Source organism: Cucurbita maxima, unplaced genomic scaffold, assembly GCF_002738345.1.
Source record: "Cucurbita maxima cultivar Rimu unplaced genomic scaffold, Cmax_1.0 Cma_Scf00006, whole genome shotgun sequence".
Taxonomy (NCBI): Eukaryota; Viridiplantae; Streptophyta; class Magnoliopsida; order Cucurbitales; family Cucurbitaceae; genus Cucurbita; species Cucurbita maxima.
Window position 1 is genome coordinate 4,335,877 of NW_019272022.1, and position 26,276 is coordinate 4,362,152.

The window sequence follows — 26,276 nt, forward strand, 5'->3', positions numbered from 1 at the left end:
AAAAAAAAAAAAAAAAAAAAAAAAAAAAAAAAAAAAAAAAAAAAAAAAAAGAATATAAGAAGAAATCACAATCATTTTGTAGGGTGTTGATTTCCAAAGGGTTTCTCCAAGTAACGAAAAAAAAGAGGCAGAAACATAAATTAGATCAAAAAGGAAAGTTGACGAGAGAAGTTACATACAATGATGGGAAGTGGTTTTGAAAAGTGACGCAACCAGCAACCGTGAATGGAAGGAAGCACACAAGTGAGAGAACTAATTGCTGCTATTGACAGAAGAAGACACGATAATAATACAATAACAATCACAACCCAAATATTCATTCTTTCAGTTCTTAATGCCCAAGTAAGTCATCAGGTCTCATACCATTTTTTTTGTTCCATTTCCAAAATGGCATCACGCCCTTGGCTGTGGCTGTGTCTGCTGCTTTAAATGCTTGATGGCTGCTCCAATTCTACAGCTTCTTCCACCGACGTCTGATGCTGATGATATTCTTCTTCATTCTCTGCCTCCTCTTCGTCCGAATTGATCCCTGTTTCACTGGGCTCAGCTGTTGCAACTCCGTTCTCTTCCTGGCTAAGAGAGGCTACTACTTTGTTTGTCGTGTCCGAGGGAGCAATTTTCTCTTCGTCTACCATTTGTAAACTCGCAGGCTTCTCTGATGCACGTTTTTCTTCTTTCTTTCCAATTGTAGATGCTGCAGCAGCAGCAGGCTTCTCTGCATTTTTCACCTTAATTGCAGAGGATTTTCCTGCATGTGCTATGACACCAGATAGTGCACTTTTCTCAGAAGGCAGTCTAGGAAGAGACCTGCGTTTAGGCTTCTCTGAACGAGCAGGAGAGACCCCCTTGGAATTATTAATCAGAGCCGCATTCTCATCAAGGCTTAAGCGAACTGATCGAAAATCACCACCATCATTACTCGAAGTGTCTGCCGGGCTCAAACCCTTCTTTCGGCCAAGCTTGGGAGACTTGGCTCTTGTAGGTGGTATCTGGATCAAAATATATTAGTCAATTTGTTGTTGCCAACTTAAGATCAACTTAATTAACCAATAGAAGATTGAGGTTTCGAACAATAAGGTTGAATTGCAATGGATCAAAATGCCCAAATGTATTTCTAAACGGCTATGCTACAAAAAATCTTTACAAATGCCACAAAGCTATAATGATTACATCTGAATTGCCACCCTAAGAACGCAGTCACATGATAAGCAAGTGATTGGCAGCTGGCATGCAGAAGCCCTACAGGGTCCACACCATAGTAGATATTTTACAAAAGGACAGTAAGTAAATTTACCCAATGTCTACTTGAGCCATAATTAAAATCCAGACTGAGAAGCAAAAAGACGAGAAAATTGTGCATCTCCACAAGTTCATGAGAGGATCAATAAAGTTCGAAACCAATATTAATTAACTCCAAACTCAATCCCTTTTTCAGACGCAACAACACGTTACCTTTTTCAATTCTACTTTGGGTGGAGGTGGTTCCTGATAAAAGCTAGGCATGGGAGTTGCTTTAAAGTTCAAGCTCTTTCTAAACATTTTAATCTCAGCCTCTTGAGTTTCCTGTAGCAGAGCAACTTTCTCGTAATATGAATCAAATGCTGAACAAATTAAAGTGACAGCAGAGACGGTGATACCTTGGACTTTGCCTGTAAAGTATTCTTTTCTACTTCCTTGGCTTGTATCTTTTCCTCAAGTTTCGAATAGAACTGCCCCATATTATATATAGTTAAAATAATTATAGTAATAATAACTATATATATATATATATCAACACAGATATTGTTGGAGAAGAGGGCAGTAAAATTACAAAAAACGTGCAAGGAAATGAATACCAAACCAGACCTCTTTTCTTTTCTCAGCACGCTCATTGCATCTAAAACTAAAACCATAGTTAGGAAGTCTCCCAATCCTGTGTGGTTTCTCATCCCCTGCTCTTGGACTTCTATCAATAGTTCAAGGATAAACTCTTGGATACAACAAAGAACAACAAACTAAATACCGTGAAGCAATGTCTAAATATTACCACATTCATTTCAGGAAAATATATCTGACGGTAAATAATAAACAAAGGATACAAAGAAGATTCTGATTCTTCTTCTGACTTACTAGGATGACCTTTCTGCAAAGGTTTCAAGTTCGTATTCTCCCTGAGTAACAAAGGGTCATAGCTTAGTGATATTTGGAGTCAAAGAAAGAATTAATTGATATTCTTTTTTAAGAATTTAGTGGAGAGTTGAAGCTCTCTCCATTCATGATGTATGCACAAATAGATCCCAAATTAGATTTTAAAAAAACAGTATTTAACCATCCAAGAAGAAATAATATAAACATAACAGCAGGCAGAGCATACTTTGATCCTTCTCCATCAGACTTCTCAGATTGCTGCTTGAAACAGATGAAGAGAATATGAGAAGGGAATCATCAATCAGAAGAAGAAATAATCAAAACTACAACCCGGGGTGTGGAGATTCCATGGCATAGAAGAGGCAATAAGGCAACATGCAGAAACTATTACCTTTGGCACTTGAGCTTGCCTGTCATTGAATGATCTACTCTTATAATGCTGCTTCGAGTGTGGATGCGATGTACCTGTACCTGTACCTGAGGTAGAACCATTTAAAAGAGCAGCAGTCTGTTCCGAATCTTTTCCATGTTTATTCTTAATCACCCCTGTCGAATGAATGTGTTTAGGGCCTGATGACTTTTCATTTTTGCTCTTGATTTGACCCTTCTCTGGTTTTACTTGCTTAGAAGGATCAACATTCTTTTCCCCTCCTTCCTGAAAAGAATACAATCAAAGATGAAAAGTACACTTGTTAGAGTCAAATAAGATTAACTACTTCGTCCAAAGAAACAAATGAAAAAAAATTAGGCTGCCTTAGAAAGGATTGATATATTGCTTTCTTCCGGAAAACTTGATCCCTCCATGAGTTCCCTAGTCTTTGAATCATTAGTTGCACTGCCACTCAATTTGAGATCATTTTCCATATTTCCTTGCTGAGTTGTAGCCCCGACGTCATTGCTTATGCCCTCGCTCACTATAACTTTTGCAACGATGTCCTCTGAGTTGTCAGAAATATGGTCATGAAACCCATTTTGAAGGGTCAGTTTGAGCCCATCAGCAGGTACAAGGATTTCCGATTCCATCATTTGTTGTAAACTGCAACAGATCATAGAAATATAAGCCCCATACCATACATATGAAGAAACAAGCAATATAAGTCATCAAATAGAATTGCAAAAGTTTTCAACCCAGACCATTACGACTGAGGAAATACTTTTCTGCTATATCATCCATAACATAAAGTAGAATTACGTTGCAATACTTATACACGAGAATTCTCAATTACATAAATTCTGCTATTCATCAGGTCGATGCCGTACATCTATATTTAAACTTGCATACATTATCAATTGAAAGGAAAACATAGAATCGAATTCATCCATTTCATAGTCTTCATAATGTATGAGACAACCAAATAGCATGTCTGAATCAAAAGAATTTAATAGCCGCAAGTTAGTTTCAAAATAATTTAAAGAACAACAAATTTCCAGAACCAGGACACGTGGTAAAGGATAATTTTGAAAATCGTCAACCAGTTCTTCCAAAGAAGCCGTGAACAAAGACTTGGGCAATAATTTGAATAAATTTTCCGCCGACTTCGTCATCTAATCATAAACCACATATTAATAAACCCAAACTTACTCGTCAATCAATCACATTACGAAATTCCATTACAACCAAGAGAACTCAAGAAATCCAAGCACGTCACGCACGCCTCCGATTTGCAGATTGAGGCAACCATAAGCCATAATCAAAATCCCACCATTCTCGTTTCATTATCCAGATTCAAGAATCTATACCAAATGAAAAACACCATTCCAACTCGATCTATTCGTACACTAAGCATGCGGCAAAAAATCAATCCATCTCATAATAAAAGCACAAAAAAAGACATCTACCTTTCCACTCAACCGCAATAAAAATGAAGAAAGAAACCACAATAAAACCTACACTCAACTTTCCTCTCACAAAACACAAGAAAACCACAAGATTCATCGTCTTCATCAACCATTCCATCTCCTCCTCCACAACAACAAGCAGCTCAAAAACAAAGAAAAACCACACCAACACACACACACAGTCACTCACCTCGAAAACCGCGCAGCCGATCAGAACCTCATGAAAAACAAAGCCGTATGAGCTTCGATTCGAGGCGCGAGATTGAAGAAGCTGCGGAAAGGATCTGCAACAAGAGAGAAAGAGATAATGCCGAAGGTAGCAGAGATCCACGGATCCGAAACAAGATCTAGCAAATCCAAGAATGGAGAAGCAAATTGGAGGAGTTAAAGGAAGAATTGAAAGGGAGAAATGAGAGGGAAATGGAAATCTCAGAAGCGGAGAGTGGAGAGAGTAGTAGCATTCAAATCCATTTCCAGGTCAAGTCCCCCTTTCTATCAAAGGAGAGAGAGAGAAAGAAAGAAAGAGGAAGAGATGAAGAAGACAGAGAATTTTAATGGAAAATGTTTTTTTTTAATTTATTTAAAATATTTATGGGTGGATAAAAAATAGAAAGAAAATAAATATCTACGTGAAAAAAAAATAGATATTTACTGGGGTAAAAAAATGTTTACACGGTTAATTTAGGCCCAGCCCATTTTTCCAAAATTGTTTTTATTTATTTATTTATTTATTTCAACCAAAATTATCCTTACATTATTCCATTAGAATAAATTTTTATTAAAAAAGGATTAAAATTTAATTTTAAATGTAAACGTTAAGATTTTATTTTAAAAATACTCTCATATTTCATTTTTAAATGTTTTTAAAAACTTTTAAAAAATAGTAAATTAAACTATTTTTTTTAAATTTCAAATATATTAATTAATGTTATAACCGTCTTTATTATTTTTTTTTTTTTATGTTTTTTATGTTTACAAATTGAGGAGGAATGAAATAAAACGAATTATATGAATTGATGAGATTTATTGCCATTAATTAGAAAAACATAAATTCCTATATATTTGTGATGACAAACAAAACTACCTCAAAAAAATCAAACAATAATTTTTTTGTCTGAAATTTTCCTTCCCATTTTGTTGGTGCTTTAATGCTTACTATACTTTTATTTTTTATTTTCTATTTTTTATAAAAATTAATATTAATAGTAAATTTTATAATTTTTCAATTTAACAATAAAATATTTTAAAGCGTGATTTTTTTTATTATTATTTTATAGATTCTTATATTTATAGTTTTTTTTTTATTCATCAAAATTAATATTTAATTCATATTTTGTGCATTTTTTCTATTTATAAAATCAGCATAGGGACATTTTGCATCATTACCCATAAGAAAAAGTAAAATTTTAATAAATAATTTTTATTAAAAAATATAAAAAAACATCGCGATATAACGTAGTATTCTACGTTTAATAAATATATACACACAATAAATTAATTTTGTGACTTCATTTATATATAAATATATATATATATACAAAAAGTGAACCGGTGTCACAATCCCGATGGAATTGTAGCTTGAAAAAGTATGTGACACCGAACAAGACTGAAGAGGGTTTTGACAAATAATATAATCCCTATCTCAAACCTTATTAGGTAACGGTGAAACCTCCCCACTTCCTTTGGATTAATCTATACTTTTTTATAAGAACGGTGTTTCATGGGTTAAATGAATATCTCTAATTTTATTAAAAATTTATTAAAAATAAGAAAAAAATTAGGATTTTGAAACAGGGAAATATAATGTTTGCAAAACGGGAGAAGGTCATCCCTATCCAGAGGAAGGATAAGGAAGTCCAAATATTCAAATAATCCCCGGCAAGTCACGTGATGACGGGGGAGAGAAACACGTGAGGGCTTTCAGACATTGAGTGGCTACTAGGTAGCACCACGCGACATTGGCGCGTGCATTCCGACCACCGCATGTTCTCTTCCTCTTCTCAAAATATATTAACAAAATATAAATATCAATAAATATTTCTATTTTTATATTTTGTGTATTTATAAACTATATTATACATACAGTTTAAATAATATATAATTAATCTTAATATATATAAATTAGATTTTTCATCAATAAATACAATTATGTAGATTTCATAATTTATTTTAATTTTTTATTCGTACATCATGATTTGTTTAAAATGATGTTGAGTTATAATCTGACACCTGGTGTGCACGGTTGAGTTGAATTGGGTTGAAAAAATATTTTGGATTAACTTGAAATTTCGGGTTGGTTAGGTTAATGACCCAAACAACCCGAATAAAATTCACAATCGAACCCAATCTTTTTTTTTTTTTGGATTGGATTCAGTTGCGGGTTATTTTTTTTAGATTATTAAAAAATATTATTTATTTACGATACATATTACATTAATAAATATAATATCAAATATTTACAAGTTACGCACCACTGTTACAAAAGTCAAATATATTTATTTTCATCTCTTAAAAGTAGTGTTGTGTTGGATTGACCCGATAAACAAAATGTCAACCCATGAACCCAATTTTTTTATTTTTCAAATTTTTAACCTAACCCAAACCGAAAAATAAAAATCTAAACCAACCAATCCAATTCTTATGATTTGAGTTCGATAGTTTGAACTGGTTGAATTCTGGAGTCGGTTTCAAACCTAAGGGAAATGGGCAAAAAGTGATTTCAAACCACTATTCCAAAGATGAACAAATATTCTATGTTTCAAACCAAATGGAAAAAGGGTTACAATTGGTTTCAAACTTTAGCTATACACATGCGTGTTTATCATTAAATCCTAACGCCGTCACGGTTCGAGATCTTAAATTTATAAAAATATTGATAATCGATCAATATTTTAAAAAACGTACCTACCTTGATGAGAATACATCGAATTACTAAAGAAAATAAGTTAAAAGATCATTTTCATTGATGCACGATGACGTAGAGAAAGTATATTACCTTATATTGACATTGAAGCTACTTCGAGTTACTTCGAGTCAGTCTAAACCTGCCTTAAATGTCGAAACGTCTAAATCGAAAGGCCTATGTTCTTAATTATATACCAAAAATATTCCCCACTTCATCAAATTCTACCAAGGGTCTTTGGAACACTGTCAACTTGATGGCTCTTGTGCTTGAAAGGTTAAGCCCCACAAACTCCATTATTTGTGGAGAGCTTAAATGCAAAAGAGTTCATTATCTTCATTCAAACCATTGGTGTTAACACTTCAACAAACACAAGATTACATTGGATCGACATAGCTCCGATTATAGCAGTAACATAGGCGATAAATGTCTAAACGTCCTACGGTTTTCTACTAATAGCAAGCACGGGAACGTCACAGGAAAATCGAAAGAGACAACACAACAACATCTTAACATGGTTTGCTAGCTGCTTCCAAGTCCCTTTCTTGTTCATGTTTTTTTTTCCTAATTTATGGCTTCGAGTCTAAATGTCCATCTTGAAACTCTGCTCCTTCAAATGGGAATCTAATGTAACATGGAGAGGAAAGAAAGGAAGCGTTTTGTCTAGTTGGAACGGGTGACCGGAAGAACTCATTATCTGGTTTTGAGAGTCGTTAGCACCGATGTCTGTGATCGACTTGGATCGACCGTTGTTGATGCTTGGATGTGGAATGGAGAGAGGACCCAACCGCAACGATAGATTGCAGGCTGTTTTCTGTTGCTCGTGAAGAGTATTAACAGAATCAACTTTGTTGTTCCTTGTAGCAATCAGCTCACTGGAATGGAAGTACTTAAACGGAGCTGGAACAGAGAAACTTGGACCGTTGTAGAGGGGCATAGGTTGCATATTGATACAGGGCTCGTGCTGATGGCTTCCATTGTACAATGGACACAAAGAAAACATGTTCCATCCTGAAACAGTCTCTGTAAGGAACTGTTGGTTACTGATTGATGGCCAAATGTTCTTATATACGGTTGAGGATTTCGAGTTCGTGCTAACTCCGATGGGATTACCGACATGGATTTGGCTTTTCGGTCTGGCATCAGGTATGGTACAAGATGAGCTCAAAACAGCTGGTCTAATGATGTTGATGTAGTGAGATGATGTTTCTAGGACTTGTGGAGAGCAGGAAGTAAGGTAGCCCCTCAGGTTACTACCTCGGTTACTCCTCGACGATCTTCTCGGCGTACAACCCAAATAGAGAGCAGCTGACAAAGTTTGTTTTACAAAAGATTAGGAAGTAGAACAAAACATTCAAAGTAAAACCAATAATCTTCAAGCTAAGTTTCAGATACTATCCTACTATTGCACAAAATCACAGAGTTCCATTGGCAATTGCCTATATATTGATAACCATAGGCATAGGGATGGCAATCACAGAGTTCCATCTAGTACTTAGTGACAAACATACAAAAGCTGTTCCCAAACAAAATAACAAGTAAAAATTGCAGTTACCTTCAATACAAGGATGAAGAAACTCCCCAGTTTCGGTGTCCCCATCGAGCCGAATGATCGTATTAATCGCTTCGTTTATTCGGGTCCATAGTGTAGTAATATCCATGTATTCAGCCTGTGGCAGGTGCACAAAGATGAACAGTGTGAGCTTATTTTGGTCTATGAACTTCCATAGCTTTGGTTACTCAAACTAGTTTATAACCTTTTGAAATTATAAACTATAGGGATCTATAGAACACTTTGAAGCTTCAGGTGAAATAATTTGTCAAGTTTTTCCAGAATAACATGGCATTCATGCACCAAGCAACAAGGAACAGATAGCTTCAAGAATGGAAATAGAGAGGGCCTAACCTCAGAATCAGCTTTAGAATACAGAATTTCCTCAGCTTTAAGAACAACAATGGGGAGTTTCTCTTGCCATTCCTTGTTCTTCTTGGTAGCAGGGCAATGAACTTGACTCACAACCCTAAACCCACAAAACCCAACAAAACCCACAAAACCCAGATCAAATATTCAACCAAAAGAAACAAGAACACAAGCTACATACTCAAAAGGAAAAGGGGGGAAAAATGAACCTGAAAATCTCTTGAATGAGAGAACCTCTAATGGGTTGATGTCTTTCACAATGCCAAGCTCTTCTCACACATTCAAAAGGCCTAGAGCCTTGTCTTGGGGGCATCCTGGCAGAGAGAAGCTCCAAAATGGGCAGCAGCTATGGAGTTTGGGAAAAGGGGTGTGGAGAATCATGGCCAAATAAACAGAAGAGAGAAAAGGGAGGGTGGGTGGGGGTCTGAAGAACATTGGGAGAATGAGAGAGAAAAGGGCAATAATTTTGGTGGGAGGGAGGGAAGGGAATTAAAGGGTTTAGAGTGTCCCCCACAGAAACGGATGGTGGCTTCCAAAGGAGGCATTGGTCATTTTCTCTCAAGGAGAAAGGGAGAGTTGGTGTAGGGGTAGGAGGGGGAGAAATGAGAGGGCATTGTCACTGTCAGTGGACTCATTTAAGCTTCTCTCTGCAGTGTTTCAGTGCCTTTGCTTGCGTGCCCTGCCTTGCCCTGCCCTGCCCTGCCTGCCCTGCCCTGCCTTTGCCTACCCCCCTGGCCCTCCTGAACCACTTTTCAAAGGGGGTAAAGGGAAAAAGCACTTGGAGTTGGGACTCTTTCTTGGCAATAGGCAAGCTTGTTTGTTCTTGTTCTTGTGCTCTTGGTTGGCAATGGCATGGAATGGATTTGTATTTTTCTTTGGAGCTTCTGGGTTTTGGATAATGATGTGGATTGTAGTGACTAATAGGTTGAACTTAAACTTTTCACACTTTTTCGGTGCACGTTCCGAATCTTTCGTAAGTTTGAGTTTAGGAACTGTGTTTTCGACGTGTTTCGAAAGACTATAAGTCGAGGGCTTGAATGTCGAGCTAACCCTCAAACCCGTAATTCTCCAAAATAATAGTATAAATAAGCAATATTCCGTATATTATTATTATTTTTTTTTTTTGCAATTTGCTAACACAAAATTTAGTTCAATATATTTGGGCCATCCTTTCCAGCTCAAGCCCAATAATGGTGGGCTGAAAAATCAGGCAGTTCAGGATTATTCTTTTGGGCCAGCCTTCAAAGTACCGGCCCAATAACGTGGTTGAGTACAGCAGAGCACAGGTGGATTATTCTCTCTCTCTTTTTTTTTTTCACTTTTTTATAATACCTTTTGACAAAGATATAGACGCCACGTCAGCAACATTTAAGCCATAATAATAATAAATAATGACACGTGGCAATTGATTAGAGTATCAGAAGGACCAAAGCCTCGATGCTTATAAACAAGTTTGGAATATTGTATTATATGGGTCCCTTTTACAGATATCACACGTGGCAGATTTTTACCTCCAAACTTATTGTATCAAATTTAGGTGTTTTAAGATTTATATTAAATAAATTTATATACTCAAAACTTTAAAAATATTAAACACATCAAATTCTTATTAGACATAAAATTTAAAACAAGGACAATAAATACCTAAAATGGGCCGAAAAATGTTCCTATCAAGCAAGTGTTTTAAGTAGCATCCAATATCAATAATAATAAAGGAATAATATGAGGGGAAGTAAAAAGAAAAGGCAGCAATAATTTGATCTATTTTTCAGCAGACAACACAGTTAAAATTGAATCTAATTCCATCAATCTTGTAGCAAATGATACCACCAGACAAACATAATGAACTAAACCCTTCCCCTTTATTTGGATTATCACATAGCTCGTTACTCAGAAATGATATGAGAGGAACTAAAAAGAAAAGGCAGTAATTTCTTAAACATTTCTTCCCTTAGTTTGATGATTGTCTTCTTATAATCTTCATGCACTGCACAGACTCTAGGAAAGTCCTGTAAACCCATCATTTCTAATGTTTAGAATCTAATCATCAGTTCATGGTGTTTACTTCTAAGTTCTAATGATTCAAACATATGAGAATCTTTGTCAAGAACATGAATTTTGGATCTTTCAGCTCAGATTTGTGGTATTTTGTCAATGTTTTTAGCAAGAGAGAGATGAAGGAAAGAGTGCTTACTGCCATGGAAGATCTTCTGCAAGCATCCAATCTCCTTCTTTGTCCTGATAGGTGAGAGTCAAGCTGTCATTGCTATACCCACACTTTTGATCTGCTCATAAGAAGATATCAACTTGTTAAGTTACTGAAATTTGGGTAAGATTTCACAAATAACTTTGAAATCAGTAACTGTTCACTCACAGCAAGAACTGGAAAACATGTTGATCAAGGCAGTTTTCAGCGTCTGATAAGAGCTATACAGCCCCACATCAATCTTTCTAGCTATTGCCACTCCCTCCATCTTCACCTTCACATATTTTGGGTTAAAAACGATTCCATCGTCTTCATTGTCTTCCATCCAATAATGATTGTGTGTCTGATCAGAACCGAGCCTGTCCTGTTGCAGCTGATGCAGGTGCCTTTTCCTCCATGATTTAATGGGTGGCCACCCTACAACTTTGTTCTCCTCTCCAACATTACTGTTTTGAAAAACCGAACCAAATCATCAGATGATAACAGGAGCCTTTTTGTAGCTAATTTGGCACTCATACAAACCATTTTCTCATTAATTGCTCAATTTATTCTAATTAGTACGCATAAAAATAGTCTGGTGTGGTTCAACCCAAAAAGAATATCAATTTGCATAAATCGAGCCTAATTGTACATAGAGTTACTGAATAAAATTTCAGAACATTTATGATAAAACATGATGCTATATTTATGCTGAACCATGATGCTGTAGCAAATTTGAAAACAACTCTACTAGATGCTTATTGACAGAACAAACTGCATCCTAGCCTTAGAGTTCTGTTTGTACTCTATTTAAAGTTGGCCCATCTAAACATGTTTGCTTAGTTGATGAATATCTACTAGATGCTTATTGACAGAACAAACTGCATCCTAGCCTTAGAGTTCTGTTTGTACTCTATTTAAAGTTGGCCCATCTAAACATGTTTGCTTAGTTGATGAATATCGGCTATTTACGAGCCAATCTAAACATAACTCAAGTAGTTAGACACCGGTGGCTAGCCTCATGAATCGAGGTTCAAATCTCCTACCAGCATAATAACATTCTAAAATTGAAGGAAAATCGTTGTATAAATGAAACTCACATGTGTATAGCACAGGAAATTCTATGGTTGGTGTCCTTTCTGTCATCATCTTCCTTGTTAGAGCGATCGCTCCACAGCAGCAAAGACAGATCTTTAGACGAGTCTTTGCACTTAAAGAAAGCATCTTCAAAGCCACGCTTGTGTCTACCATGGCTCGTGCTTTGTTCACACACACAGCTCCTCGGATCTGAACCAAACACATCTCTATCACATGCATTTCTGTTCAGGTCGAAGCCTCTGGTGCGATCAGGAACATAAAGTGCTAGCGCAAGTTGAAGCTCCATTAGAATCTCTCCTGTTTTCAAATAATTCAAAAGAAATGGGATGATGATAGCACCAGCAGTGAATCGAATGGGTAGTTTTGTTTGCAACTTAGGATTATTTATATGTGTATCAATGTGGATAAGAGAGTGAGGGAGACGACAACTGGGTAGGGCGAGAGAGAGAGACAGAGACAGAGACAACAATGGCAGTTGGGTCTGCTGAAAGAAAGGCAATGACATGGACACGTTCATAGAAATATACTACTAAATGGATGAAAGTTTTGGTCTGGTGGTCATTTCTGTGGAAACATATCATAAATCAAGTAGGGCAAGCGCCTAACTTAGTTCAGCAAAGTCCTTGATGCTCGATTATCCATGCTTTACACTTCAAAACACGATTAAATTCTAAATATAAACAAACATTAAGGGTATTCAAATCCCAGCATCTTCTTCTTCTGTAATATGGACTTGATTTCTTCATACTCTATTGGGACAGAAGAGACCAATTAAGTAGTTTCCAAAGTGATCTCAACAGCATACGCATGATATGCTTAAACTATCATCAACTTTTGAAGTTAGATCATGAAAGAGACGACTAAGAGCAGATTGCATTGAAGAAAATTGATCAAACCCAAAAGTTAAACATCTAAAACCTTCCATTTCTCTATACGGGCCATTTTCTTGGGATTAACACATAACTTATGTGTGAGATTCATGTCAGTTGGGAGGAGAAAGAAAGATTCTTTATGTGAAAACCTCTTCTTAGTAGACGCGTTTTAAAAACCTTGAGGGAAAGTCCGAAAGGGAAAGCGCAAAGAAGACAATATCGGCTAACGGTGGACTTGAGCCATTACAAATGGTATTAGACCCAGACACAAGGCAATGTACCAGCAATGAGGCTAAGCCCCTTCGAAGATGGACACGGGGCGGTGTGCCAACAAGGACGTTGGCCCCGAAGGGGAGTGGATTGTGAGATCCTACATTGGTTGGGGAGGAGAACGAAACATTTTTTATAAGGGAATGAAACCTCTCCCTAACCGACGCGTTTTAAAAACTTGAGGGAAAGCACTAAAGAAAAGGCTCAAAGAGAACCATATCTATTGTCGATGGACTTGGGCGGTTTAAACAAGTCCAAATAATCAGCGAAATGTTGTCAAAATGAGTCATGATGCATGAACTCTGATATTCAAAGTTCCATGATAATGGGTGTACTAAAACATTCCCTTCATGAGTTCATCCACCTCAATAATTTTCGTACTTGAGTTCCATTCTGTCTTCCCCAATTAAAAAAAACGATTCCCTTTGTCGGAGTATAGTTCTACTTCTACACATAATAGAAGAAAGAGAGAAATAAAGGTCACAGATTTGTCTTGGACATTTTAACAAACACCATGCATACGTTTGGTATATGTTCAGAGATCTTTACCTTGCAGCTGGCTCCAAGCGAAAAGCGTAGGCCAGCAGGGCAAGAAGTTGTCTAGAACCAAGCGAGCAAGTCCAATTGAAGTCCACGTGACCTTCAAAACCATGGCAAGGAAACTGGTGTCCTCGGCAACGAGCGGCCATTGAAGACACCGAAGCGATTGGATTGGTCGTGTCGATGTCGAAGCCCGCATGGATGAACCCTAGTAGACCCCAGAAGGATGTTTACTGACAGGAAAGGCTGGCATTTGCAGGAGAAGCATATTGTACAGCTCGATCGCAATCCGCCATTGATTTTGTTACACATTTTGGAAGCCCTAGAAGAAAGGAATATATGTAATCCGAATTTCTTCAAATATTTCTTCAAATATCGTGAAGAGATCACATGAACACCAAACCTTTTTTCCTTTGTGCTCAATCATTGTTCGTTTATCTTTTTCTTCTCGGAGACATTTGATTAGGTCGGATCCCGTTTGATTGATCTCTCCGCATCAAGAAAGTTCTCAACTGAAATTCAATTGTTGGTAATTGAAAAAGTTTATACAAATCAGTCCAAATTAAGTATTAAATTTTGATAAGTAAATCGATTTATACTATTTTTTTCAAATAATTTTCGATTTATAAATTTTGTTAAGAACTTTATCGTGTAAGAATCCGGTGTATGGACAGTTCGTTCGAATCTACCAATCAAAATAAAAAGGTCTCAAAGTCATCTGTTCGAATCTCTGTTTATCGACAATGTTCTTCTTAATCATCGTGGTTGCCCACAAGGTTGTAGCGAAATCAGTTGTGTTAAGACAACGACAACGCCTCAGATATCTTTATCCGATCTTCGAGTCTTTGACCATAATGTCGGTTTTGAAAAAAACTTCAGATATAAAAAGTGAGATCGACGACACAAAAGATCCACCATAATTAATGGTGGCGAAAGGGCTTACTTGTAGGGTAGGAAATGAAAATGTTTATGTTCATGTAATCCTTGGCTGAAAAAGACCATCAAATCTTGAGCGGTATTGATACGTTTGCATGAAACCCTACCCGATCCATTGTATTTGGAACACATACGAGTAGTGGGACCTTTTTTTTGTCGGGATCTTTTCAAACTCTCACATCAAACACTACCTTGATCCATCGTGTTAACATACTCGTGAATTGAATCATTTGCTTGGAGAAATTATTCAAAACGACAGATGTAATCTAATGACGTTTTTATTAGATAGTGATAGATTCGTTTAATGTTACTATTACAACGAACGATGAAGAATATTCAATCGAAACAAATGAGTCAACTCGAGTCCAAAATTGATTCTTTTCGTTTCTTATTTGCTTACTTTCCCTTAACCTAGTGACTATCAAGTAGTTTTTGTAGTTCGTATCGATGTGTTATTCAGCCAAATCTCGATATTAACCCATTTCTCTGTCTTACCGAGAAAGCGAGCTCAAAGATGTCGTTGAAGGCTGCAAATTTAGAGAATAATTCGATGATGCCAATGTTGGATCCTCCACACAACTGTGAAGAGAAAAAGCAATGAGAAGCTCCTCCGAGGATCCACCATGATCAAATGAGGTGCTTATGTTACTCTCTCGTACATGGCTTACACAGATACGTATAATCACATATAAAGTTATTGTTTGATTGATTTCTCAAGGCTTTCTAATTGACGAACAAATCTATCAAAGTAATTTATTTTTACGAGAATTTTTTTACTTAGGTTAATGTTTAGAAGAATTTGGCGTGTATATATATATATATATATATAATGGCCAAAAAAAAATAAAAAATGGACATTATTGAATTATTTTATTTAAAGATATTAAACTTAAACGACATCGTTTCAGAGGGAGAGGCAGTTAAAGCCGGTTGAAACAGTTAGCGCCACGTAACCCAGAAATAACGGCCATCATCTCCACGACCGTACCAGAGGCAGAAACGAAAAGAAGAGAAAAAAGTCAATTAAAAAAAAGAAAAAAAAAACCTTGAGGAATTGCCTCCGACAGAAGCTCCGAATGCAACTCTCTCTCAAGAAGAAAAAGAGCCAAACCCTAAAACTCTGCTCCAACTCTCACATTCTCCATCGCCATTTTCATCTCTCCTTAATCTAAGCATCTCTCCCGTCTCCCAAATCCATGGCAATCGACGGCGTTTGCACACTCGATGTCTCCGATTTTCCGCCGCTTCCGGTGGTCGAGAAGCGTCGCCGGTCATTCTCGCTGCTTTTGTCTTCTTTGATGATTGTTGGGTTCTCGAGGAAGAGTGGTTTGTATCGGCAGCTTCCGCATCAGCCTCTCGAACTCTCCGTCCTTAAATTGGATGGCTCTTGTTTTGGTAATCTTTGGTTCCGTAATCGATTCGTTTTTTTATATAATTAAGAGCAGAGGAATCTCTGGTTTTGGTTTTATTGTGTTCATCTGATTTTGAGGATGTTGAAGGTTTCTATATTGTTCTATTCTCTGTTTTTTTCCTCCTTTTATTCTTTATCTGGTGTTTGGTTGGTTTTGTGTTTCTTATATTATTGAGGATTATTGAGAAAAGTAGTCGTTCTACGTTGGTTTTATAGGTAAAGAATACTATCTCCATTAGTAGGAAGCCTCTTAAGAAAAAAAAAAAAAAAAAACCATGAGTGCTTATGCTCAAAGTGGACAATATCATACCATTGTTGAGAGTTGTGATTTCTAACATGGTATGCCTTTAACTTAGACATGCCAATAGAATCCTCAAGTGTCGAACAAGGAAGTTGTAAATCTTGAATGTGTAGTCAAAGGTGACTCAAGTGTCGAACAAAGGGTATACTTTGTTTGAGGGCTCTAGAGAAGGACTCGAGCTTTGATTAAGGAGGGACTATTTGAAAGCTCGAGAGAAAGAAGCCTCAATAGAGGCTCTATGATGTACTTTGTTCGAGGAGATGATTGTTGAGGATTATTGAGAAAAGTAGTCCCACATCGTTAATCAAGAGGAAGATCATGAATTTATAAGTAAGAATACTATCTTCATTGGTATGAGACTTTTTAGAGAAACTAAAAGAAAAACTACGATAGTTTATACTCAAAATAGACAATATCATACCATTGTGGAGGGTCGTGATTCTTATCATTCTTTTGCTTGAAATGTTCTTATTTGACAACGAAGTATATAAACTGATGCGCTAAATTTGAAAAATAAGAATGTCTTCGTGCACCATCTTTTAATCTAGGACTTCAATGAATTGAGATGTTTTGACACAGATATTCGAGTTAAGAGATCTGCTACTGTTGCTGAATTAAAGGGGGCAGTGGAGGCAGTCTTCAGCGACATGCCACAAGATGGACCAGGAAAGATTTCATGGTTAGTTCATTTAATTCTTTCTCATTTGATGGTTTCATTTGCTACAAGATGGACTGGGCGGTGTGTCAGCAAGAATGCTGAGCCTCGAAGGGAGTAGACTCCAGGTGATGTGCCAACAAGAACGTTGAGCTCTAAGGGGATGGACACCGAGCGGTATGCCAGCAAGGATGCTGAACCCTAAAGGGTGGTGGATTATGAAATCCCATATCGATTGGAAAGGAACAAGTGCTAGCGAGGATGCTGGCTTTGAAGGGGAATGGATTGTGAGATCCTACATTGGTTGGAGAGGGTAAGAAAGCATATTTTAACTTGTTTCTGTTCTTTATTTATTCATGGAGGCTCCATGTGTGGTGCCATTTCTGCTTATGCTATGATGGTCAGAAGTTGATTGATGATACGGGCTATATTGCAAAATTAGGCATCAAGGATGGTGATCAGGTATGCAGTTAGCTGTAGTTTATGTTGTCTTTTGTTGGGTTGATAATCATTCTGTGCTTGATGATTTAAAATTCCTGTGATGTATTGACAAGTTCTGTAACAGCCTAAGCGTTTGTAGATATTGTTTGCTTTGACCCATTACGTATCGCTGTTAGCGTTACGATTTTAAAACGCATCTATTAGGGAGAGGTTTCTGCACCTATGTAAGGAATGTTTTGTTCCCCTCTCCAACCGATGTGGAATCTCACAATCCACCTTCTACGGGGCCCAGCGTCCTCGCTAACACACTGCCCGGTGTCTGTCTTTAATACCTTTTGTAATAGTCCAAGCTCACCGCTATCAGTTATTGTCCGTTTTAACTCGTTAGGTATCGTCATTGGGTTCATAGTTTTAAACCGTATTTGTTAGGGAGAGGTTTCCACACCTTTATAAGAAATACTTTATTTCCCCCTCCAACCAATGTGGGATCTCACAATCCACCCCCCTTGAAGGCCGAGCGTTCTCGTTGACACATAGTCCAGTGTCTGGTTTTGATACCATTTGTAACAGCCCAAGCTCATCGCTAGCAGATATTGTCGACTTTAGCTTGTTAGGTACCGTCGTTAGTCTCACGATTTTAAAACACATCTATTAGGGAGAAGTTTTCACACACTTATAAAAAAATGTTTCATTTCTCTCTCCAACCGATGTGGAATCTCAAATTGGGATGAGCAATTTGTTCTCGATCATTGTGATACATTATTGTGAATTTAGTAACTATCAGGAATGTCATTGCTTATGTTCATAGAATTTCCTTGTTTCAACATCAGCTTCAATTTGTTCGGCATGTCACAACTGGCTACAATGTTATAAGAAAGCAATCAAAGAAAGGCCAGGTTTCCCCAAAACTGCACAATAGGTAACACTAATACACATTTGTTGCTTTTCAACAATGAGTTAAGCCTCATGCTGCATACAACACATTCGTTCATCACTTTTTACTGATCCTTTTTTCTCTAAACAATCAGGACGTCATCTCTATCAAGAAACTATGATCAGGACGATATAGAGAGTGGAAGGATTCAACATCATGGCAACAACCAACTCTTCAAACACCACGAGCCAAAGATGGTGGTCTTTTTGGGAGGGTGGTTCTCCCACATCAAGCTGGCATCTGCAGGGAAAACGTGCATCGAAAGCTTGGTTCGTTCGTCGGGAACTCATCATAGTCTGGTTCGTGGTTTTAAGAACTTAATTCAACTATGCCGCCAGAAACAATATTATCAGAAAGTGAGTAAAAAGAAGAGATCCATCCTTGGTGTCTGAACAGATTAGGAATGATTGAAGCATACACACACACACACACAGGTCTACTAGATTGTGTTTGTTCATATCCTTAGAGGAATAAGCTGTTGTAGATATTTCAGCATTCACAAAAATGGGTACCAGAATTTGTGCAGTCTAGTCAGTTGGTGATTATTGTTTTCGTGCGTCGAAGACAATGATAGCTATGAAAATTTGAACGTCTAACCTCAAGAGAAAGAATATAGGTCGAATATCATTGAGGTAAGCTCGTGTTAGTAGATAGTTGAGATCGATATAGGAGAAGCATTGTATCAAATAATCTAGTTTTGTCTTTCTTCTTGTCATCTTCATTTTACTAATTTCTTTGTAATGTTCCTTGTACTTTATAAGTTTGATGCCTACTTTATAAGTCTCCTTGCTTTGTTACATAATTTTGCCAATGATTTAAATTTTTGTTTTTGTTTTCAAAATTTAGTTAAAAACTTCAACATTATTTTTAGTTCAACAATTGCATTATCCATTAAGATAAACTAACATTCATATCATATCAAATATATATAGAATTAATAAATAATAATTAAAAGGAAATACATGCAAAATTACATATATTAAACCTATTTTAGATTTAAATATAAACAAACCAAATCCTATTTCTTAATTCTAAATTATTTTAGATCGGATCGAAATAAGATTTTTGGGATAAGGAATAAACAAACCTTGGATTTCCAAGAGACTCCTTAAATTCAAACGATCTTTTCGTAGGCGTTTGCCCCCGATTCAATCGAGGGATCGAATTGATTATAAAAACATGAGTTTAATTAGTCGATTTATTAGTGAACAAGGAAAAATATTATCTAGACGGGTAAATAGATTGACCTTAAAACAGCAACACTTAATTACTATTGCTATAAAACAAGCTCGTATTTTATCTTTGTTACCTTTTCTTAATAATGAGAAACAATTTGAAAGAAGGGCGTCTACTGCTGGAACTATTGGTCTTAGAACCAGGAATAAATAGGCTTACTCTTCAATTGAATTAAAATGAAAATCATCAAAAATCTCGGTTAAATTGATTATAATTCAAAATTTTTTAATTTAGTCGTAATTGTAGAAGTTTGTTATTGTCCTGATTTATTTATTTATATATTTAATAAATGTCTCATTTATTTATTTTAATCCACGAATAATTAGTCTAAAAATATTAAAAATACAAAAAAAAAATTTATGTCTGAAAATGTAATAATGATTCAAATGACATATCCATTTGGTTATGTATGTACTACTTTTTTTTCCTAACAAAATTTCAAGAAAGTAAAATTTAAAGTTGTTATAATTGAAAATATAATTTGATGGGGTCCAAGGAGTCTAAAACTAAGCAAAAACTTAATTCTCTAGAACTCACTCTCATATTTCTTCTTTAGCTCTCTCAGATTTCTACTCCCAATTCCCACTTCGTGACCCTTTTCCTCTTGAAATTCTTCCTGTTCTTGCTCCTTTAGAATCGAATCCTCTTTTGAGATTCGAAGCTGATTGGATTTTGGATTTCTTGGGTGTAATTCCTTGTTCGTTCCAGCTGGATTTTGATTTTCCTGATTCTTCTGTGTTTTTATCTTGAAGCTGAAAAGGATGCATTTGTCTTGGTGAGGATTCGTGGAATCCATGATCCCGTAGGAGTGTAAGCTTCGACACTCGAGCGGGTGAGCTTCGGGTTAGCAGCTGGTAACTGGATATGTTTAAAGGAAGCATTCTGAGACCCCAATCCCACACAGCTACCTGTTATTATTCTGGTTTGGCATGTTACATATCGTCGTCGGACTCACAGTTTTAAAACACGTATGTTAGGGAGAGGTAAGGATACTTGGTTTTCCTTTCCGACGTGGGATCCCACAATCCTATCCAATAACCGCCTCATGGTCAAGTTCACTGGAATTCTCTCTTTCAAAGAAGAATGTAATACATACATGGCCGATCCAGCTGAGATAGAGGCAGTTAATTTCAGCACTTGAGTGCCAACATCTTGAGGATTTTCACTAGTCAGTTAGACCAGTTTTGATAGCTTTGGGCTGTTTACAGCAATGAAGCTGGGATTTGCATTTGAGAAGAAAGTGAAGGTCAGAATGCCAATAATCCAGCTTGGATTCCTCCATCTGTGAAGAACATTCTTTACAGAGATGGCATTGGCACGGTCGCTTGATGATTCCATGGCCAGTTCGTTGTTCCAGCAGCTCAAAACCATGCCAACTTATCTGGCTAGATTATCTTTACTCCCAGCTCCACGTCAATGGCCCTGTACAGTTGTGAAACAAACAAACAGTAAGAAAGTGTATGTACAGAAGAACAGTATGTTGTTTGAATAAAACTGGTCATATGTTTACAGTAAAAAGAGGTTATTATATGCCTTTTATGTTGTCTGCTGGGTGGGGCCAGGCCTTTGACGCTGAGACGGTAACAATTTTGCCACTAAATCACAAGTTCAGCCTCAAAATTGAATTTTAAAAAGCATTTAAACGACCTTTGAAGGTTAAAAGAAACCAAATCAAATTTTTCTTGTACTACAATTTTAGAACACCTTTTGAACGGCAGCAGAATTGCTTCTACAAGGTAAAATCATCAACTGAATTAGCTTGCGATGGAAAAATTATACCAAATCTAAGCAATATTTACAAAAAAAGAGAAAAAAAAAAACTCCCTTTATTCATGTCGATAATCTCCATTAATCCGCATTACCAAATATACCAGCCTCCTTCAAGAGCTGTTCAGTTAGAGATGAAAGATGGGTAACTTCCAGCTTCACTTCATTCAATCTTTGGTTATAATCGAGCATGTTTGTTCGGGTATCGATATCGATGGCAACGTCATCGTTGTGTTTAATGCTACTTGAATCAGTATCAGCCTCGAGGCTTTGGCTAGCTTTATTCAGAAGCTCTCGACTCATGTCCGTAAGTTTCTGAAGAGCATTGGTTGCTGCTTCAACCTCTAGTTGAGCAGCTTCAACTTGAAGAAGCCTTTCAATTGCCAAGTCCCCATTGTTGCCCTCCTCTCCAACGCCGTCTTGTGCCAAAGCGTAGAGATTTTTCAGATCCTTAGCTTCTCCATCCATTTCTTCCTTAATCTTCTCAAATTCTTTCTCCTTTGTATCTAATCTTTTGAGAACCATTTTTAGTTCCTCATCTTTAACAGTCAGGGCCCTTTCTGCAGCTATAATTTCCATTTCTTTCTGTCTCAAGCTTTCCTTGGTGAGCTCTAGCTCAGTTTCGAGCTGTTTCTTCTGCAATCTCATGTTATCTTTAGGTTTCTTGAATAACTGCTGGTGTAGGTTGTTGCTCAGATCATCATTTAATTGCAAAACATCATCGTCCTTATCTTTTATTGAGATCACTAGCTTATTTGTGAGATCCACAATCTGTTCTACCATGGCTTCTGCTTCAGAAACTTTCAGCTTTGTGTCGTTTAATTCGTTTTGCATTATCTGAACACATTCATCTTTCTCTTTCAGCATAGCAGTTGTCTGACTGAGCTGGGCCTCTTTACTACTCATAAGCGTTTGTAGCTCAACAATTTCCTGGTTTAATTGCTCAATTTTCTTTTGTGCATCAAGAATTTCCAAGTCTTTCTCCTCCAATAAAAGTTGAAGTGACACCTGTTCGGATTTCAAATGCTGGATTTCTAACTTGGCCTCGACCAACTCCGATGCTTTCTTTTGAAGGAGATTGTGGGTTTTCTCAAACTCAGTATTTTTATGCTCCAGCTCCTTCTGTAGACGTGATTTCTCCTCAGTTGCTTGCTGGAGAGAGGATCTCTCTCTCTTCAGCTGCTGTTGCAACTCATCAGTAAGCTTCTTTTCCCTAAACAAGTCACGTCCAAGCTCCTTGTTCTTAGCCTCAGCGACCCTATGCTTCACTCTCTCACTCTCTACTTCTATTTGAGCATCTTTTAAACTTGACATATATGCATTGATAATCTTCTTCTGTTCTTCAAGTTCTGCCATTTTCTTCTCAAGAAGACCTTCTTGTTCTTCTGTTTTCTTTCTGGATGACACGAGAGACTTCTGAGAGGAAACCAACTCACGTTTTACATCGGTAAGGAGCTTCTTCATTCGGTTGAAGTCATTCATAGTTTCATTCCTCTCGATTGCTTTTGCAGACTCTTCGTTTCTCAGTTTTTTCAGTTCTTCACGTTCTAACAACCATTCCGTGGTTCTCTTCTCCAAATTTTTCTCTGCAACTTCCAGTTTCTCCTCTTCAAGTTTATGCAGCTTTATGGAAATTTCCAGCTCTTTTTCTTTCTCTAGAACAGCCTTTTTAAGCATTTGCAGCTCAACTTCTTGTCTTTTCACTACATCGTTAGCGTCATTCAGAAGCTGGGACTTGGATTTAAGTTCAGAATCTGTCTTAACAGCTTCCTTACTCTTCTTAACCAAATCAGCTCTCATTCTATTCAACTCATCTTGTTTCAGAGCAAGGGCAGATTCAGCTGCAGCAATCCCCTCGTCTTTCTCTCTAATTTGAAGTTTCAATTCATCTATCTGTCTAGCTTGAGAAGCAAGGTTTAAATTTGCCTGCTTAAGCTCATCTTCTAATTCTTGCTGTTTATGATAAGCAGCAGTAATTTCTTCCTCCTGCTTCTTCAACTCCTCCCTCGCATTGTTTAATTGGCTTCGTTCTAATAGAACTGTTCTTTCTGCATCTTGTAGATCTTCTTCCTTCTTTTTCAACACTGCCAATGCAGCCTGAAGATCCGACTCGAGATTTTCAAGACTGAGTCCTAACCAAACATCTTGTGGAAAGTGAGGATCTTTGCTTACATGTTCTTCCAATCTCTGTGTCTGGGCAAACAATCTCTCCAGAAGCACTTTTGCTTCTTCACTTGCCCCGCTGTCGTTTGACTTGCAGGTATTCAGCACTGACTGGAAAACCTTCAGTGACTGACATCTTCTTCCCCGGGTTGTGATAGATGCAAGTTTTGTCTGATTCCTACTGAACCTAAGAGATGACCTCTGGACACAGAAAATAAAATGCAACAGTGAACATAAGTTTCGGAAGATTCCAGTGAGATAATCGAGAAAATCATGACTACCTAGTTCAATTACTTCCAGGATACATGACGTGATGAAATATAAACATCAGCAGGATGAAGGAAAAATATTCCCATAGCTAAGAGCAGAGCATGCGATTGGAAAAAATATACATACTATGCTCTATAAATCTTTATCGGTTCAAGAAGTTAACCTCTCTCTCTCAGAATCATTCGACAATAATCCAGTACCAAAATCAAAATGTAATACTACAAGATACAAGTAAAAAGTGAGCTTCAAATTATATTTCAATCTTCATCGGTCCAAGAAGTTAATCTCTCTCCCAATCACATCTCTAGTGACGTCTCAACGTCAACAAAAATAAAAGATCCTAAAAAAACTCGAGGAAGTTTCAGGCCATTAAACTCAATACCGAAAACAACATCGAATTTCACAAACTTAACAAACAATTATAGAAAAAGATGCGGAGCCAGATTAGAAAGAGAACCTTGGAATGGCAGAGAGAGCAAGAGGCGGAGATGTGGAGATGAATAGCCGCCGTAGACGCCATGGAACGCCGGTGGAGCACATCGGTGCACAAACAAAAACGAATTGTTGCTCGTTGCCAAATCCAATCAATCTGACAAACACATCAAAGTGAAGATAGATTTCAGTCTCACGAGACAATCAAGTTGAGCCCAAACTTTCCTGCCAGGTCAGGGAAAAGCGCGGCGGAAGAGAATCACAGAAACAAATGAGCGGTTGAATGGGAACGAAAAGAAAAAGGCGAAATGGCGCACGTTAGCATATGCTAAATTACGCACCTTTGGACTTTCTGGGATTTTCTAATACGACGGGTTTGTTACGTGACGGAGCTCTAATAGCGAGGACTGGTAGTTGCCTCAACCACTGGCATAGCACCACGTGGCATGGTATTACAGGTTTAAATGGAAATTTATTAGTAGTTCTATATATTAATATTAATGAGATAACTGATAACTGATAAATTTTGTCCTTCCTTCCCGTTATGAATTTTAATTTATAAAGAATATTTTAAAGCTGATGTGATTGACAATGAAATTAGAATTTATTCTAGGAAACTTTTCCAACAAATTAACGAGAATATAGGTTTTCCATAATTTTTAATATTGGGATTATAAATTTTTTTACCTCGACTAATATTTATTAAATAATGAATTCAATTTAATTGTGTCACCCTAGAACTATAAAAACGGGTCAAGGTAGATTGTCCCACACTAGCACTTCCGCATAATAACTCTACCATAGACGACCCTATTATTGGAATAGCTTATGGTATACCTATTACAGTTTTGACTCCCCAATAACCAATTTAGTCCCGAGGTAAGGAATAACCAGTTACATCAAAGGATGTAGTCAATACAGCCAAAACCACACCTGTAATCCAAGTCAATTCACGAGATTTTTTAAATCCACCAGTAAGATACACGTGAAATACGTGCAGGATCATCATTAAGACCATCATACTTGTCGACCATCTATGAATAGATCAAATTAACCAACCAATGTTAGCTTCCGACATTATATTGAAAAAAAACAAAAGCTTTAGTAATGGTTGGACGATAGTAAAAAGTCATAGCAAACTCTGTAGGTATGTATTAAAAAACGAGTCATCTATTTAAATTTTTATTTTTAATAAAAGTTAAATTTATTTACTTATTTTTCGAGAGATTTGCAATTGAATTTTTAAAAAATTACTATCCATATACTTTTAAGATTAAAAGTAGTTGAGAATAAAGAATTAAAAAAAGTTATTATTTGTAGAATTAAATAAAATTATAATAAATATATGTATATCCAGATGTATTATATGACTTTTTTTTTTGTATTTATTATTATTTACAATAAGTTTTGATGGATTCCATTTAAGTCAAACTAATTTATGGAAACCGGCCCATTGTGTGGGCCTCCTCCGGGGTCCGCCATACCAAAAGCGAGAGAAACCCCATCCCTCACTTTCCTTTTTCACCCCAGGTAGCCACATGGAAGGGACATGGGGACGTAAAAAAGAACCTTCTATCAACTTGTTCTGACCTAGGATAATAAGCTCATGAGCACAGTCTTACTTCACCGTCGTGAAGCAAAAGAAGACTTCTATTTCCAAGTTTAACTCAGACGAAGCTCGTTTCTTTTTAGGTGTGAGGCAATGTCCAACTAAAATACCCAACAAGCATTGCTCTTATAATGAATATTTTGTTCCGCTCCTGAAGTCGAACCCAAAATAGCTCAAAAGTATAAATAAAGTGAAAATAAAACATCATAGGAAGAGGCAAATAGTTCGAAAGTTGGGGGTATATGAGCCTCCCCCTTATCAGTTGTGTAGGGCCGCCTAATTTACAAGGTAACATTCCCTAAAGAACAGAACATCGTGGGAGGAAGATTTTGGCTTTCAGAAGTCAAGACAGCAAACAGCAAGTCAC

At 36.9% G+C, this 26,276-nt stretch overlaps 5 protein-coding genes across 7 annotated transcripts; 1 reads left to right on the forward strand and 4 right to left on the reverse strand.

The window, feature by feature from the left end:
• Positions 1-58: 58 nt before the first annotated feature.
• Positions 59-4,512, reverse strand: LOC111480494 (protein WVD2-like 5). Its single transcript, XM_023125564.1, has 9 exons — positions 4,157-4,512; positions 2,881-3,163; positions 2,519-2,782; positions 2,354-2,385; positions 2,079-2,150; positions 1,846-1,945; positions 1,638-1,709; positions 1,453-1,563; positions 59-989 (listed from the first exon to the last, which is right to left on the reverse strand). Exons 2-9 carry the CDS (start codon positions 3,151-3,153, stop codon positions 426-428), a joined length of 1,488 nt encoding a protein of 495 aa, XP_022981332.1. The 5' UTR covers positions 3,154-3,163; positions 4,157-4,512; the 3' UTR covers positions 59-425.
• A 2,622-nt stretch (positions 4,513-7,134) lies between these two features.
• Positions 7,135-10,336, reverse strand: LOC111481002. Its single transcript, XM_023126261.1, has 4 exons — positions 8,999-10,336; positions 8,775-8,889; positions 8,424-8,538; positions 7,135-8,176 (listed from the first exon to the last, which is right to left on the reverse strand). Exons 1-4 carry the CDS (start codon positions 9,100-9,102, stop codon positions 7,452-7,454), a joined length of 1,059 nt encoding a protein of 352 aa, XP_022982029.1. The 5' UTR covers positions 9,103-10,336; the 3' UTR covers positions 7,135-7,451.
• A 176-nt stretch (positions 10,337-10,512) lies between these two features.
• LOC111481003 (auxin-responsive protein IAA29-like) lies at positions 10,513-14,296 on the reverse strand. Of its 3 annotated transcripts, XM_023126265.1 has the most exons (6): positions 14,158-14,296; positions 13,764-14,076; positions 12,075-12,369; positions 11,164-11,441; positions 10,984-11,074; positions 10,513-10,798 (listed from the first exon to the last, which is right to left on the reverse strand). In XM_023126265.1, exons 2-6 carry the CDS (start codon positions 13,951-13,953, stop codon positions 10,741-10,743), a joined length of 912 nt encoding a protein of 303 aa, XP_022982033.1. In that variant the 5' UTR covers positions 13,954-14,076; positions 14,158-14,296; the 3' UTR covers positions 10,513-10,740. The 3 variants fall into 3 exon arrangements, with proteins under 3 accessions (XP_022982033.1, XP_022982032.1, XP_022982031.1); XM_023126264.1 differs by lacking the exons at positions 13,764-14,076; positions 14,158-14,296 and adding an exon at positions 12,631-13,050 and having other exon boundaries at positions 12,075-12,567; XM_023126263.1 differs by lacking the exons at positions 13,764-14,076; positions 14,158-14,296 and having other exon boundaries at positions 12,075-12,603.
• Positions 14,297-15,699: 1,403 nt separating this feature from the next.
• LOC111481262 lies at positions 15,700-19,229 on the forward strand. Its single transcript, XM_023126666.1, has 5 exons — positions 15,700-16,085; positions 16,982-17,081; positions 17,420-17,519; positions 18,329-18,417; positions 18,527-19,229. Exons 1-5 carry the CDS (start codon positions 15,887-15,889, stop codon positions 18,822-18,824), a joined length of 786 nt encoding a protein of 261 aa, XP_022982434.1. The 5' UTR covers positions 15,700-15,886; the 3' UTR covers positions 18,825-19,229.
• Positions 19,230-21,333: 2,104 nt separating this feature from the next.
• On the reverse strand, positions 21,334-24,641 carry LOC111481059 (myosin-9-like). Its single transcript, XM_023126362.1, has 2 exons — positions 24,326-24,641; positions 21,334-23,799 (listed from the first exon to the last, which is right to left on the reverse strand). The coding sequence occupies exons 1-2, from the start codon at positions 24,386-24,388 to the stop codon at positions 21,517-21,519; spliced, it is 2,346 nt and encodes a 781-aa protein (XP_022982130.1). The 5' UTR covers positions 24,389-24,641; the 3' UTR covers positions 21,334-21,516.
• Positions 24,642-26,276: the final 1,635 nt, after the last annotated feature.

Bases quoted from the DNA above. Each gene is read 5' to 3' on its own strand.
- LOC111481003 (XM_023126263.1), bottom strand. From the start codon at position 12,589: ATGAACGTGTCCATGTCATTGCCTTTCTTTCAGCAGACCCAACTGCCA. The intron at 11,075-11,163 runs GTGAGTGAACAG...TCTTATGAGCAG, and splicing joins CATGTTTTCCAGTTCTTGCT to ATCAAAAGTGTGGGTATAGC. The intron at 10,799-10,983 runs GTAAGCACTCTT...ATGGGTTTACAG, and splicing joins GCAGAAGATCTTCCATGGCA to GACTTTCCTAGAGTCTGTGC.
- LOC111481002 (XM_023126261.1), bottom strand. From the start codon at position 9,102: ATGCCCCCAAGACAAGGCTCTAGGCCTTTTGAATGTGTGAGAAGAGCT. The intron at 8,539-8,774 runs GTTAGGCCCTCT...CACCTGCCACAG, and splicing joins ATTCTAAAGCTGATTCTGAG to GCTGAATACATGGATATTAC. The intron at 8,177-8,423 runs GTAACTGCAATT...AAACTTTGTCAG, and splicing joins TCTTCATCCTTGTATTGAAG to CTGCTCTCTATTTGGGTTGT.
- LOC111481059 (XM_023126362.1), bottom strand. From the start codon at position 24,388: ATGGCGTCTACGGCGGCTATTCATCTCCACATCTCCGCCTCTTGCTCT. The intron at 23,800-24,325 runs GTTCTCTTTCTA...TTCTGTGTCCAG, and splicing joins GCTCTCTCTGCCATTCCAAG to AGGTCATCTCTTAGGTTCAG.
- LOC111480494 (XM_023125564.1), bottom strand. From the start codon at position 3,153: ATGATGGAATCGGAAATCCTTGTACCTGCTGATGGGCTCAAACTGACC. The intron at 1,564-1,637 runs GTATCACCGTCT...GCTCTGCTACAG, and splicing joins CTTTACAGGCAAAGTCCAAG to GAAACTCAAGAGGCTGAGAT. The intron at 990-1,452 runs GTAACGTGTTGT...ATTTTGATCCAG, and splicing joins CCAAAGTAGAATTGAAAAAG to ATACCACCTACAAGAGCCAA.
- LOC111481262 (XM_023126666.1), top strand. From the start codon at position 15,887: ATGGCAATCGACGGCGTTTGCACACTCGATGTCTCCGATTTTCCGCCG. The intron at 16,086-16,981 runs GTAATCTTTGGT...GTTTTGACACAG, and splicing joins ATTGGATGGCTCTTGTTTTG to ATATTCGAGTTAAGAGATCT. The intron at 17,520-18,328 runs GTATGCAGTTAG...TTTCAACATCAG, and splicing joins GCATCAAGGATGGTGATCAG to CTTCAATTTGTTCGGCATGT.